This window comes from Tenrec ecaudatus, chromosome 11, assembly GCF_050624435.1.
Source record: "Tenrec ecaudatus isolate mTenEca1 chromosome 11, mTenEca1.hap1, whole genome shotgun sequence".
Taxonomy (NCBI): domain Eukaryota; kingdom Metazoa; phylum Chordata; class Mammalia; order Afrosoricida; family Tenrecidae; genus Tenrec; species Tenrec ecaudatus.
This window is the reverse complement of record NC_134540.1, coordinates 86,785,173-86,800,006: the sequence shown is the minus strand read 5'-3', so window position 1 is coordinate 86,800,006 and position 14,834 is coordinate 86,785,173. Positions and strand designations below refer to the sequence as shown.

Genomic DNA, 14,834 nt, shown 5'->3' with positions numbered 1-14,834 from the left:
GGGGGAGACAGGGAAAGCTATGGGGGGGTAGATAGTTGCTGAATACAAAAATAAAAGCAGAAATGTAAACCCCCACCTAATTCACAAAAAAAGTTAAAAACAAAAACATACCCATGATGGAGCTGTCAGTCACAAAAGGATAACTACCCTGTAAGTCCACTTATATAAAATAGGCAAATACCTAACAAGCAAAAGCTTATGCCTGGTTATCCCGGGTGGGAGGGAGGGGGGAAGGAGAACGACTGCTGAGGGCACTGAGTTTCTGTTCATGGTGGCATCTATTAGAAAAGGAAGTCACGAGAGTTACCGAGATGCTGAGAAGTGATGTCACTGAGATATGCATGCAAACAGTACGGGACAGGCAAATACCGTTACATGTGTTCCACACACATAAAGCAAGTGCTTGCTTACTGTTTCCTAAAATTGGTGGATTCCTCAAGTTCAGTGTTTCTCTCCTGGATGTGTGTACCGGCACCCATTCTAGCCAGCTTCACTCTTAATGCTTTGGGGCCAAGATGAGCCAATGCAAACATGTAGAAGCTCATGCTGCCTGCTATACTGTGAATAATAAGGTCCCATGCCTGTGACACAGTAATTCTGGGTCTGCCAGCACCCAAGGGTCCAGTAACAGAGGTATGGATAAGCAAAATGTTGTTGCTAATTACCATCAAATCTATTCTGATTCACAGCAACCTCATATTTTAGAGGAACTAAAAACAACAAAATGCACTGCCATCGAGTTGCTCCAGGCTCAGCAAACCAACAAGGTCAAATACAATTGCCCTCGTGGGTTTCTGAAGCTGTAAATCTTCTGGGGTGCAGGAAACCTTCCTTCTCCGGTGGAGTGACTGGTGGGTTCAAAGTGGTGGTGAGCAAACCAACGTGTAATCCACTATGCCACCAGGGTCCTTTGAACCGAATAAAACTGTTTAGGAGGGAATGGAAGTAGATATTTTTTTCTTACATGGTACTGTTGGGGTTTGTATTGGACAGGGTTCTCTAGAGAGACAAACCAGATTGCTAGTAATTATATATAAATGTATTTTTAAAGATAGATATATAATTTGAGAAATAAACCGTTAAATAATAAACAGATAGATAATACAAGAAATTAACAGTTAAATTATAAAGCAGTGAGACACTAGCAGTCCTTCAAGTTTTGAGAGCTGCCAGGTGCCAGTCCCCTTCTGTAGAGAGAGCTGGGCTATATATACCGAGGCAGCAAACAGCAAGGCAGGTCCCCAACTGTCATCAACTGTCGGTCCCCAGCTCCAGAGATGAACATTCCAATCGTGTGGGCTTAAAGGGACCTCAACTTACAGCGACACAGTCCACAGGCTAGGCATCCCACAGGTAGTGTATCCCTTTAAACTGAGGCACAGAATAACCAAGGTGAGGCTCACCGAGCCATTTATCCCTCTGCCCTTCAGTTAATCCTACTTGTGTTTATCGGCCAGGCTGGCACAATAAACTATAGCAATCCACCCCTTGCCAGCCTGGCACCTGTACACAATTCTTTACCAACACATACTTATATAATTTCCAGATATTAATGAAATCACACTTATACTTATCATCAATCATCATACATATAAATGAAAACACACTGAGTCAAATTATATCTGATATAACATACTTGAACAAAGGAAATATATATGCAATAATCACATACAAAGAAAATACATGGACAATTACAAGCCTCGCTTTTGCAACTTATCACGTGGTCGTAATTGATAGGTAGAACTTCCTTCTACTGCTACCCATTCTGTATTACCTTTGCCCTCAGCAGGCTGTGGTTTTTGGCCTGGCGGGGTGACCCAGACATTCATTCCTGAGGGGCCTGGGTCATTATAAGTCCTGTTAGGATTGGGTTGCTGCAACTTACCATTTACTTTAATAACAGTGCGTGGTAACACTAAGAGTTGGCCTATGGGATCTCCTGGATTCCAGACATATTCTTCTTTACCTCCATTATGTAGTACCAGTTCAATTTCTCCTTGGTAATCAGGATCAATCACACCACTTAGTACAGTGACACTCTTCCTGATCTGTTGATCCAAAGGCATGAGAAGCCCAAAGTGCCCAGGGGCATTCTCAGCTGCCAGTTCAGTGGAATCCGTGCTGTGTTTCCATGTGGGAGAGTTCCTTTCTTCGGGACCAGGACCTCCAGGCCTGAGGAACACAGGGTTGCTGGGATAGGAAGCAAAAATGCTGCAAGGGGATCACTAGGAGTAATAGTGAGTGGTGCCACTCCAGCTTCCACCCCTTGGTTCCTGGACCCATGAATTCTGGCTATTGGAGACACAGCACCATATATTGGCCGCTGGTTTAGAGCGTATACAGCTTCCTGGAGAACACTGCCCCAGCCCTGCAAGTTGTTGCCACCTAGTTGGCGCCGTAATTGTGTCTTTAGGAGCCCATTCCATCGTTTCATCAAGCCGGCAGCTTCAGGATGATGAGGAACATGATACGACCAGTGGATTCCATGGGAATGGGCCCATTGCCACAATGTATTTGCTGTAAAGTGAGTTCCCTGATCTGAAGCAATGCTATGTGGGATGTCATGCCGGTGGATGAGGCATTCTGTAAGTCCGCGAATAGTTTTGGCAGAAGCATCACGTGCAGGGAAGGCAAATCCATATCCAGAGTAGGTGTCTATTCCAGTAAGAACAAAACGCTGTCCCCTCCATGATAGAAGTGGTCCTATGTAAACAACTTGCCACCAAGTTGCTGGTTGATCTCCCTGAGGAATTGTCCCATATCTTGGACTTAATGTTGGTTTCTGTTGCTGGCAAATGGACACTCAGCAGTGGCCAAGTCAGCCTTGGTGAGTGGAAGTCCATGTTGCTGTGCCCATGCATAACCTCCATCCCTGCCGCCATGTGCACTTTGTTCATGTGCCCATTGGGCGATAACGGGTGGCAGAGGAAAGAGGAGGATCAGTCTCCACAGCGCGTGTCATCTTATCCACTTGATTATTAAAGTCCTCCTCTTCAGAGGTAATCCTTTGGTGAGCGTTCACGTGAGATACAATTAACTTTACTTTCTTGGCCCATTCAGAGAGGTCTATCCACATACCTCTTCCCCACACCTCCTTGTCACCAATTTTCCAATCATGGTCCTTCCAATTCCCTGACCATCCAGCCAAGCCATTAGCCACAGCCCATTAATCAGTACATAATCTCACATCTGGCCATTTTTCCTTATATGCAAACTGAACGGCCAGGTGCACTGCTCGAAGTTCTGCCCATTGGGAAGATTTCCCTTCACCACTGTCCTTTAGGGAGATCCCAGAAAGGGGCTGTAGTGCTGCTGCTGTCCACTTACGAGTGGCACCTGCATATCATGCCAAGCAATCCGTAAACCAAGCATGACTTTTTTGGTCTTCACTTAAAGTATGGTAAGGAACTCCCCAGGAGGCCATAGGTGCAGACTGGGAGAAAGGAGGCAATGTGACAGGAGTGGAGACTGTTGGCATTTGGGCCACTTCTTTATGCAGCTTACTTGTTCCTTCAGGTCCTGCTTTGGCCCGATCTCATATATACCACTTCCATTTAACAATGGAGTGTTGCTGCGCACGTCCAACTTTATGATTACGTGGGTTAGACAATACCCAATTCATGATGGGTAGTTCAGGCCTCATGGTGACTTGGTGGCCCATGGTGAGGCGTTCAGTCTCCACCAAGGCCCAGTAACAGGCCAACAGCTGTTTTTCAAAGGGGGAGTAGTTGTTCGCAGGGGATGGCAAGACTTTACTCCAAAATCCCAATGGTCTATGCTGTGATTCACCAATAGGGGTCTGCCAAAGACTCCACACTGCATCTTTATCTACAACTGACACCTCTAGCACCATTGGGTCAGCTGGATCATATGGTCCCAGTGGCAAAGCAGCTTGCACGGCAGCCTGAACTTGTTGAAGAGCCTTTTCTTGTTCTGGGCCCCACTCAAAAATGGAGACTTTTCATGTCACTTGATAAATAGGTTGAAGTAGAACACCCAAGTGATGAATATGTTGCCTCCAAAATCCGAAGAGGCCCACTAGGCGTTGTACCTCTTTTTCAGTCGTTGGGGGAGCTAAATGTAATAGCTTATCCTTCACTTTAGTAGGAATATCTCGACATGCCCCTCATCACTGGACCCCTAGAAATTTTACTGATGTGGAAGGTACCTGAATCTTTGTTGGGTTAATTTCCCAACCCCTTGTACACAGATATTGTACCAATGAATCTAGAGTCTTTGATATATCCTCCTTGGTGGGTCCAATCAGCATAATGTCATCAATATAATGGACCAGTGTGACATTTTGTGGAATAGACAGGTGGTCAAGGTCCCTTCCGACTAAATTATGGCACAGGGCAGAAGAGTTGATGTACCCTTGGGGGAGAGTTGTGAAAGTATATTGTTGCCCCTGCCAGGTGAAGGCAAACTGCTTCTGGTGGTCCTTTGAGACTGGTATGGAGAAGAAGGCATTAGCCAGATCAATAGCTGCATACCATGTACCAGGAGAAGTATTAATTTGCTCAAGCAATGTAATCACATCTGGGACAGCAGCTGCAATTGGAGTCATCACCTGGTTAAGTTACGATAATCCATGGTCATTCTCCAGGATCCATCTGTCTTCTTTACAGGCCAAATTGGTGAATTAAATGGGGATGTAGTAGGAATCACCACCCCTGTATCTTTCAAGTCTTTGATGGTGGCACTGATCTCTGTAATCCCTCCAGGAATGTGGTATTGCTTTTGGTTTACTATTTTCCTAGGTAATGGCAATTCTAATGGTGTCCACTTGGCCTTTCCTACCTTTGATTAGCAAACACTTGGGGTACCTAGGGACCTTTAATTAATATGTGCTACAGACCAAATACAGAACATTAGCCATAAAAAGCAATGCTGTAGGGGGAACCGATCACCATGATCTGCCTATAACCCCCTCCCAGGGGGACAGACAACAGAAAAGTGGGTAAAGGGAGATATTAGACAGTGTAATTCATGAAAAAAAAATAATTTATAAATTACCAAGGGTTCATGAGGGAGGAAAGGTGGGGGAGGAAGGAAAGGTGGGGGAGTGAGGAGAAAAATGAGGAGCTAATAGCAAGGGCCCAAACAGAAAATGTTTTGAAAATGTTAACAAATGTACAAATGTGCTTGATGCAATTGAAGGATAGACGGATGGATGGATTGTGCTAAGAGTTGTTATTTATTAAAATAAAATTAAAAAGCAATGATGTTCTGATGCATGTTACAGCATGAATGAACCTTGAAGATATTGGGCAAAATAAAAGAAGTCATACAGAAAAGGCTACATAGTCTATAATTTCATGTGCCTGAAAGCCAGAATATGTGTACACATACAAACAGAAACTCTTAGTGTTTGCCAGGGGCTGGAGAATGGAGGGAATGGGTGACACTGCTTTAGCAGGTAAGGAATTTCTTCTTGGGGTGATGAAAAGTTCTGAAACTAGATAGTGGTGATGGTTGTACCACATTATAAATTTTCCTAATGGCACTAAATCATACACTTTAAATTGAATAAAATGGTTCTTTTACGAAGAAAGTTTTTTTTAAAAAGAAAGAAGGTAAGGAAAATAAGAAAAGAAAAAGTTAAAAACCAAACAAAACAGAGCAAGTGTCAAATCTTTAGGGTTATAGTAACAGGTGGAGAAGTGCCGTCCAGAAGTGTAGGTGCCATTCTGTATGAGCATATCAAAGTGCACGTATTTTAAAAATATTTTAAAATCTGCTAGCACACAAGATCTAAGTACATCCTGTCAGAATTAAAAGGAAAAAAGAAATGAGAAGGAAGTAGACTTTGCAATGCTTTGGTACAACTACTGCTTTGGTAAAGAGGCATGCACCCCTTCACGGAGTTCTATGCCCAGCCCATTTTTCTATGAATACTTCAGTTTTTCCTAGGTCAACCTACCACCCCTTACTGTCTGTTCTACCTTGTATATATCAAGGCTTCTCAGATTTTTATCTTTAACCCAAAATTGAGTTCATGCCTCTTGTGCAGAAGTTTTCTTGCCAGCTTTACCTTAGTAGACTTAATGACAAAACTGACTTTTTCCAAAGCCTTGTAAAACACACTAGATGCCCTAAGCAAGATAACTAGTAACATCCACTCTAATTCACTCTCAAAGATGTCAGCTGAGTTGTGTGTGAACTGAGATCTGCTGTTTTTAATCCTTAACTATGTTTCTGCCTCTTGTACCTTAGTGTAATTATGTGTATTAAGGGCACCAATGAAATACGAATGCAAAAAGGGAGTTGTTGCTTCTCAGCAAATTAAGCTGTTTTTTAAAGGGGAGTTTCTAAAGAGAAAAAAGTAGAATCAAGGGGCGAACAAGATATTGTAAAAAATTTAAGAAAAATATGAAATTTTAGAGATTCTATATTCAAATTGCTTCACAAATGTTCCTGTCCTTGCTCAACTTTATATAGACTGATATTAGAAAATGTTAATTGCAAAGATAAGGCTAAGATAGACCTGCCCTTTAAAAAAAAAGGTCTTAGGTCTATTATTTTAAAAATTGGCAAATCAATGTACACTTGTATGTCTTAGATTAAAATATGTATCTGTGTCTGGCTCCCCCTACCCCCACTTCCCTAGCAGAAAGGTGTGGCAGTCTGCTTCCGTAAAGATTTACTGCACAATTGCTACCACAATCCGTTTCAATCCATTCTTTTCCGTCTTGAACTTGACAACAGCTCCCTTTATCACCCCACCACCATGGCACTGTCCCCCCATCCCCAACCCAACCCGTATTCTCCTCTGTAGGTTCATTATTTCTGTGGAAATAATGCAAGGTTTGCATGTAGATTTATATGTTATTTTTATTTCTGCCATTTGCAGGGAATACTGGTAGAGCAAATTTTGTTGCTGTTAGATGCCATGGGCCTCCACGATTTACTGCGAGTTCATGTAACTAAGTAGAATAGTCCCACCGGGTTTGCAATCTCAATTGTGGTCCTTAGGGAGGAGGTTCTTCAGGCCTTTATCCCCAGTTTGGGTGGGCTTGAGCACCCAATCTTTCAGTAAGCAGTCCTGTGCTTTAAGTTGCCACAATCGGGGTCTCTGATACAAAATGTATCCTTACTAGGAGAAAGATGAGGCTCTCTACTCAGGTAAAGAGTTACCGCCTCAGAAACTATAGAGGCAGTTCTATTTAGCCCTACAGGGTCACTCTGAGTTGCAATCAACTTTACTGGCGGTGAGAAAGGGCAGTAAACCGAAACAACAACAAACCCATCTAGGCGATGCCAACTCAGAGCAACCCTTAGGGCTGAGTTTCCGAGCCTGTGCATCTTCACGGCAAGGGAAAGCATCACCTTTCTCCTGAGGAGCAGCTGGTGGTTTCACACTGCTCACCTTGTGGGTTAGCAGCTCAATGCATTAGCCCACTACACCGCCGCCAGGCTTGCAAAGAGCAGTAACCGACTGGGTGGCACCACTAACAGCCTTATATTGATTGCTAGCTTCTTCTGTTTAAATTTATCTCCAATACATCAATTCACATTTCCACTACTACCCATCTGAAACAAAAATCGCATCAATCAGGCCCTCGGCTAAGACTTGTCAATGGCTGGCTGCCCAAGGGCCAAACCCAAATTCCTTAGCGTTTCTTACAGGTTCTTCAAGACTCACTAGAATCTACACGGTCTCGCCAGCCCCTGCCCCCAGACCCTGAACCGAGAGCAGCGACCGTCTGAGTTATCCCTAGATTCCCAGTAAACACGACACATGTATCTTTCATCAGTATTAAATCACCTCAGACCTATTCCGTACACCATCAGCGAGTTGCCCACGAAGACCGGAGAGCAGAGTGAAGCTGCGTCTGGCTACCGTTCCGCCTGGACTCCCACCCAGCCTGGTCGTTCTGAGGCTTAAGCATGCCAGGCAGGCGCTCTAATGCTGTCGATTCCCGCTTCCCACCGCTTTCCAGAGTACGCACGCCACTGCTCTTCCGAGTAGGGCAACAGGAGCCGACTTCAAGAGAACGAGCTAAAAGACGCAGCACCACGGTGACACGACCCAGGGGGGGATGCCCAGAACTTCCCAAGAGCAAAGATTACCTGCTGCAAATACTGGTTAATGGTGATGTGCGCCATCGAGCCGGAGAGCCGCGTCGAGCCCTCGTCTCCCGCAGCACAGGCTGGGCTCCCAGACCCGCCCGCGCGATGACGCCACTTCCGGCCGAGGCCCGGCTCCCGGGCCGGCGCCCGCGCTGGCCACGCCCCTCCTCGGCAGCCCAAACTCCCGCGGGAGCTCCGGCCGCGGGGCTGCCTGTCAGCGCGCTGGGGCGGCGGGCCCCGGCCGTGGGAGGCAGCGGGAAGACGGGCTGAGGAAGGCTGAGATGCCTTCTTGCTGGACTTCCCCTGGCCATTTCTCAGCTAGGAAGCGTCCTCAGGTTCATTATTTTGTTGTTCGGTTCCACCCTGATGCGCTGCACCCGAAATTGTGGGGAGAGTGGGTCCTCAGGGGTAGTCTTTGGGGAGCTGAGGTTTGGCACACTTAGCAGCGGAGAACCACCACAGGGCGTTAGCTGCCGCTCGACTCCAGGCATTTTTTTCTTTTTAAAGGAAAAAAAACCCAACAGTTGATGGGACCATCGCGTGTTGATTAACCCTCTGATTCCCCTGCACCTGGTTCTGGGGCGCCCGCGCACGCGCGGTGGGAGCGATCGGAGGCCCTCACGTTCGCAGCGTGACCTCGGCGGCCCCCGACGCGTGGCTCCGCGACCGTGAGGGTCTCGGCTGTCGTAGCGCCCCTCAGCCCCCCCCAAAGGTTCCGCCAAACAAAGTCCCACGCCTAGTAACCCCGATTGAGATGGAGACAGACATGAAAAGTCGGCCCCGCACGGAGGGGCACCTGAGCCAGGGGGGCGGGTGACGACGAAGCGACTCGAGAACAATAGCCAGGGCAGGAGGAGAGTTGGCGGTTGAACGCAACCTCGCGGAAGGCCGGCCTGTGCCAGCGAGGACGGCCGCCACCGCGGCTCGAGGGGGCCGCGCGCGAGTCGGGGCCCCTCTCGGTCGCCGTCTCCCCCGCCGAGGCGGAGTCCCGAGGAGCCGGGCGAGCGGAGAGGGCGGGCCCAGGAAAGTTGAGGCCGCTGGTGGGGGCGGAGAGGAGGCCGGGTTCCGGCTCCGGCCGGCCGCCGTGTTTACCCCGCACGAGCGCAGGTTCCCAGCCGGGCGGCCGTGCGGACGCCGAGATAACTTTTATCTAGGGCGGCGGCGGGCGGGCGGGGGACGAGCGCCGTCCCCCTCCCTCGCCGGAGACTCCCCCGGAGCGCGCTCCCGGAGGAGGAGACTGCCGCGGCTCCCTCGGCTCCGCGCCCCGCCGGCGAGGCCTTGCTTGCACCTCCGGAGGGGGGCCGGGGCACCGGGCGGGGGCGGAGGAGGAGGCGGGGAGAGCGGGCCGCGGGGAGAGGAGGAGGAGGAAGCGCGGCCCGGGCCGCGACTGGAGGAGGGCACAGGCCAGGGTGGGGGTGGGGCGGAGCGGCCACCACGGGTTTGTTTTCTCGGCCGTAGACATGGCAGACGAAACCCCTAAGAAGGGGAACTTTTCGGCTCTCGTCGGACACACCAATGGCCTTACGAAACCTGCTTCCCTCGCTGCCGCCGCCGCCGCCGCGCCCCCGAAAGCTGGAGGCGGCAGCGGCTCAAAGAAATTAGTGATCAAAAATTTCCGAGGTAGGTGCCGGAGGGTGATCGCGCCTGGCGGTGGGGGAGGGGAGGCGGGACCGAAACGGTCTCGGGACCCGCCGGCCCGCTGCGCGGCCCGGGGACCCGCGGGGTTCTCGGGGACTGGGCCGGAGACGTCCCGCCAGGGCGGCCGAGGGCGCGCGGCGCCGGCCGGTGGTACTCCTCCCGGGAGGAAGGGGCAGCGGTGGCGACTTCCTGCGCCCCCCGCCGGCGAGGCGGGTGCGCTGGGCCGCGCGGCGGGGACGTCGGAGCGGCGGTGGCCAATGGGGAAGGGGCGCGGGCCGCCCGCCCCGCGCGCACGCGCCGCGCTGACCTGCGCCGACCTCGCTCGCGCTGGGCCCAGCCGGGCGCGGGGCGGGCGGAGGGCCTCCGGGGTCGGTCCCCGCGCTGCCCTCTGGCCTTTGGGCCGCCGGCAGACCATCCCTCTGCTCCCCATCGCGAGTTGGATGGCCTTCTTTGGGCTGCCCGTGAATTCCCTTGCAAACTCGAACACCACTTGCTTGGTCCAACGACCGGGCACTTTTGGACCCTGTGCACCTTTCCCTGTAAACAGAGGAAGGTCTTCAAGTTGATGCAAGGCTAAAGGACAATACCTTTCTTCCCAAAGGTAGACGGAGGCCGATGAGTCGGCATTTTAACCTGCTCCTACAGGGCTGTTCTGTGCTGTTGGGTACCCCACGTACCCACATGTGTAACTCAATACTGCCCGCCATGGGACTAGAACCCTTCAGAAATAAGGGTAATCGCTACGTGTATACATGCAGACTCCTTAAACGGTGTCCAGCTGCTCCGGATAACATTGGAGACCTGCTGTACTTCATAGTGTATCGAGTTTTAGTTGTAGCGCTTCTTTTCCTCATTACACTCTGCAGCTGATAGAAAAATCATAAACTAGATCAAATAATCAAGGTATCTTGATTCGCACAGCCGAACCAGATTTTTAAGTAGCAACTACTGAAGCTCTTCACTACTTTTTGTTACTTCCTCCACCTCTTCTCAGCTCTATCTTGGATAATATCTCAAAGTAAACATCTTTGATGCAGGTATATGCAATTATAACCTTATTTTATACCTCCACACTGAGTAATTTAAGTCCCTTGAAAATACGTTTAATGCTTAACTGTATTCCCTTTTTATGCATTTGTAGTGTCAAAGAAACTTAAGGTTTCTAAATTTTGTCTGCATTTATCTTATCTAAATATCAATACTAAATATTGAAGCGAAGATAATTATGGTTGTATAGTCTTTCCCCAAGAAATTTTTAAATACAATGTTTTGTATTAGGTATATTTGATTTCTGTGTCTTGTGTCTTTTTAGTACATTGTAGAATATTTTAGAAGCTGTGTGAATGTTGTGTGGCTATCATTCATTCTTCACTGATTCTCTCTGAATTTTCAGACAGACCAAAATTGCCTGATAACTACACTCAGGATACATGGCAGAAGCTTCATGAGGCCGTGAAAGCCATACAGAGTAGCACGTCCATTAAATACAACCTTGAAGAGCTCTATCAGGTGAGGGTACAAATGGGGGAGAAAAGTAGAGTTTGTTGTAAATGCAGAATTTTTGAAGACCTGGAGAAGTTCAGAACTTGGTTAGCTCGCCATCTTGTCTTTTTATACTACCTGACTACTTTTATAATTGCTTTTAATTAGCACATTGATCCATGTCCTGTAAAGTGTAATGCAGATGATGCTGTACAATCTACCTTAAGAGTCTTTGTTAAAAGAAATGTAAATTCAGACTCTCCTTTCACCTCAAACAAGAGTCCTGTGAAAGTACACCCAAGAATGTTTTTGTTTATTGGTTCTTGGACTTTTATTTTATCTTCAAGTTTAAGCTGCCTGGAAAGATATTTTTGTTATCATTCTACAGGAATGTGGAAGGATGTTTCTAAGAGCCACACTCTTAATATTTTCCAACTATGTAGCAAATGATTCCGCTACTACCGTTTCCTCGAAAGTAAGACATCCCTGAAAATAAGACCTACTTACAGTTTTGCCTCTCGCTGAAATAGAAGGCACCCTTCCCCCAAAAGTAAGCAGTACTCCAGACTCTGGACCGTACCCCAAGTACTCCAGACTCTGGACCGTAGCAGTGGGCGTTGCTGCGCAGCTCACTGTTGGCCGCAGAGCAGACAGGAAGTGCGAGGTCTCTTTTAATAAACAATAAATATGTGCTATATTCTTCATGAAAAAATAAGGCATCCCCTGAAAATAAGACGTAGCGCATCTTTAGGAGCAAAAGTTAATATAAGACACTGTCTTATTTTCGGGAAACGGTATGTTGGGTATAAAATTCATTTTGCTATACTTGCTCTTAGAGATGTTTTGTTTCTATGTGTTTTGTGATTGGTACTTTTAAGATGTGCAAGTAAATGTTAAGTTTATTGTGGAGTCATGAAATTCCTTCCAAATTCTATTTGAATGTTTTATTTCTGGGTTTTCCCCCACGATTTTTAAAATAACATGCATTAGTCTAGTAACTGCACTTTAAGTAATGATAACCAGTGATTTTCATTAAAAAGATTTGCATTATTAAAAAGTCTAGAAAATACCCCAAAGAAGTAAAATGCCTGTGCTGTCACTTGACCCACCTTTAGAAATTGACAACTGACATTTTGATGCACTACTACATTCTCAACTGCCTTTCTTGAGATGTAGTTTGCGTACCATGAGAGTTTCCACTGGCGTTGCTACTTCAGTAAGTTATCCACTACATGCAGTTGGTGTAACCACCACCACAATCAAGGTCCAGAATATTCCCATCCTCAGAAAGGCCCCTGAAGCCCTTTTACATTCCATTCCCTCCACTGATTCCAGCCTTGGCAATCTGCTGGTTTTTACTACATCAATATCTCATCTAAATGGATTTAAACTTATTTATAATCCTTTGTACCTGGTCTCTTCTACTTATAATGCTGCTTTGTTGGTACATTGACATTATGTGATAATCACCTGTTTCTTTTCATTGCTCAGTAATATTTTTCTGAATATACCACAGTTGGTTTATTTATTCACTAGTTAATGAATATTGGTTTCCAGTTTTTAGCTGCTTACTATTAACCTTAGCAAATAAGTCTTTGTATCAGCATATACTTTCATTCTTCTTGGCTAAAAAATCATGGAAATGGGATCACAAGGGTCATAGGGAAAGTAGATTATCAGAAATTTCCTGTGGATCATTTTGCACTCTGTGAGCAGTATATTAAGAGTACCAGTTATTCTGTATCTTTGCCAACATTTGGTATTGTCGGTCATAAAACTTTAGTTATTCAAAACTGTATAGTATAATCTCATTGTGGTTGTAATTTACATTTTTAATGACTAATGATATTAAGCATCTTTCATATGCTTATTTGCTGTCCATATAGCTTATGGATAAATATCTCTTTAAATCTTTTACCCACTTTTTCATCTTAATTTTGAATTTTGAGGCTTCTTTATATATTCTAGGTACACATGGCTAGTGAGTTAATTCTGACCCATAGTAATACTATAGGACAGAATAGACCAGCCCCTATAGGCTTTCCAAGACTAAAGCCAAGAAGCTGGTAGGGTTTACCCCCCACCCACTGTTCAGTTGGCAGCTGAGCACTAACAGCTACTCCACCAGGACTTCTTACATTGTAGTTACAGTTCTTACATCAGGTAAGACTTTCTACCAGTGTTGGGGGCTATCTTACCAGTATCTTTTAAAGAGCAGTATTTTTTTTTATTGTATAAGTAAATTTCTACTTTTATGGTTTGTGCTTTTGGTGTCTAGAAATCTTTGCACAAAGATTTTTGTGTGTTTTTTCCTGACATGTTAAGTTTTGGACTCCGATGTAATGTGACTTTAATATCCATTGTAAGGTAGCGATCCATGTTTTGTTTTTCTTGTGTAGCTGATTGTTACAGTACCACTTATTAGAAAGGGACCACCCTTTTTCTACTGCACTGCCTTTGTGCCTTTGTCAGAACTCGGTGTCCATACGTATCTGTGTCTGGTGAAGTCTTGAGATCAGATAATGCTGGTCCTCAGCTTTACTCTTTTTCAGAGTTCTGTTGTGACTGTTAACGACTGTCAAGTCAGCCCCTAACTAATGGCAACCACATGTTACCAGAGTAGCACTCTACTTGATAGGATTTTTAGTGGGATTAGATCACTAGGCCTTTTTCCATAGTTCTTGTTAGTCTGGAAGTTCCACTGAAAACTTTTCAGCCTCCAGTTACAAATTAAGTTACAACTCTATATCTGAGGTATGTTGATCAGGATTGTCTCTTGTAAGGAAGGTGAAACTTCTACCACTGAACCTTCAATGTTCTCTTTGACTAGTCTAGGTTCTTTGTATTACTGTCTGAATTTTGGAAGCTATTTGCCAGTTAGTACCCAAAAAAGCCTACTGGGATTTTAACTGAGATTGTTGCGTCTGAGGTCACTGTGGGGAGGATGAGTGCCTTAACAATATTGATTCCGTTGATCCGTGAATAAAGTATATCTCTTTACATTAAAAATTTTTTCTTTCATCATCATTTTCTTGTTTTAGTGTACAGGTCTTAGACCAGGGTGAGTGAATGGCATAGGGACTGTATCTGACCTCTGACTTCCATCTTGCCACAAGGCAGATGTCAAATCTGCCTCCACCACCTTATTTTGACAACTGTACTTCCGACAGCACTCTACTTCTATTCTGGGTTTCATAATTTGTTGCAATGGCCACTTACATGCAATGCAATTAAGGGGGGGTTATTAGAGAAGGTGACAGATGACCACAAGTCAGGATCAGAAAACATGAAGGATATGATCATTGGTCCACAACACATCTCTGCAGCACCAGCCAAGCTTTTCTCTGGTCCTCAGCCATATGGTTCCATGGGCTCCATGCCACAGCCTCTGGTGCCTCTAGTTTCGGTCTCTGCCACTTTAGGCAGACATCTTGAATGTACCCCACTGGTCACTCTTCTTCCTTGATGGCTCTGGGATTTCTCCTGCTTCCAAGTCGGTCTTATCCGCAAAGGAATGGCTTTGATGGAGGTATGTTTTTTGTCTTCCAGCAGACCATCTCTTAAAAAAATAATCCCAAAATGACTAGTTCACACCTAGCAAGGTGGCGATATAGAATACATCCCATCTTAACCTCCCTGGT

At 46.2% G+C, this 14,834-nt stretch overlaps 2 protein-coding genes across 2 annotated transcripts in view; one reads left to right on the top strand and one right to left on the bottom strand.

Moving 5' to 3' along the window:
• The window catches only part of PCID2 (PCI domain containing 2), a 40,423-nt gene extending 32,042 nt beyond the window's left edge, over positions 1–8,381 (bottom strand). The window contains exon 1 of the mRNA XM_075563401.1: positions 8,074–8,381. Within this exon, the coding sequence (XP_075419516.1) occupies positions 8,074–8,109 (36 nt within the window). The 5' untranslated portion in view covers positions 8,110–8,381. The remainder of the gene's footprint in view (positions 1–8,073) is intronic.
• Positions 8,382–9,186: 805 nt separating this feature from the next.
• CUL4A (cullin 4A) overlaps positions 9,187–14,834 on the top strand; it is an 82,129-nt gene continuing 76,481 nt past the window's right edge. The window contains exons 1-2 of the mRNA XM_075563402.1: positions 9,187–9,693; positions 11,105–11,220. Of these exons, the coding sequence (XP_075419517.1) occupies positions 9,534–9,693; positions 11,105–11,220 (276 nt within the window). The 5' untranslated portion in view covers positions 9,187–9,533. The remainder of the gene's footprint in view (positions 9,694–11,104; positions 11,221–14,834) is intronic.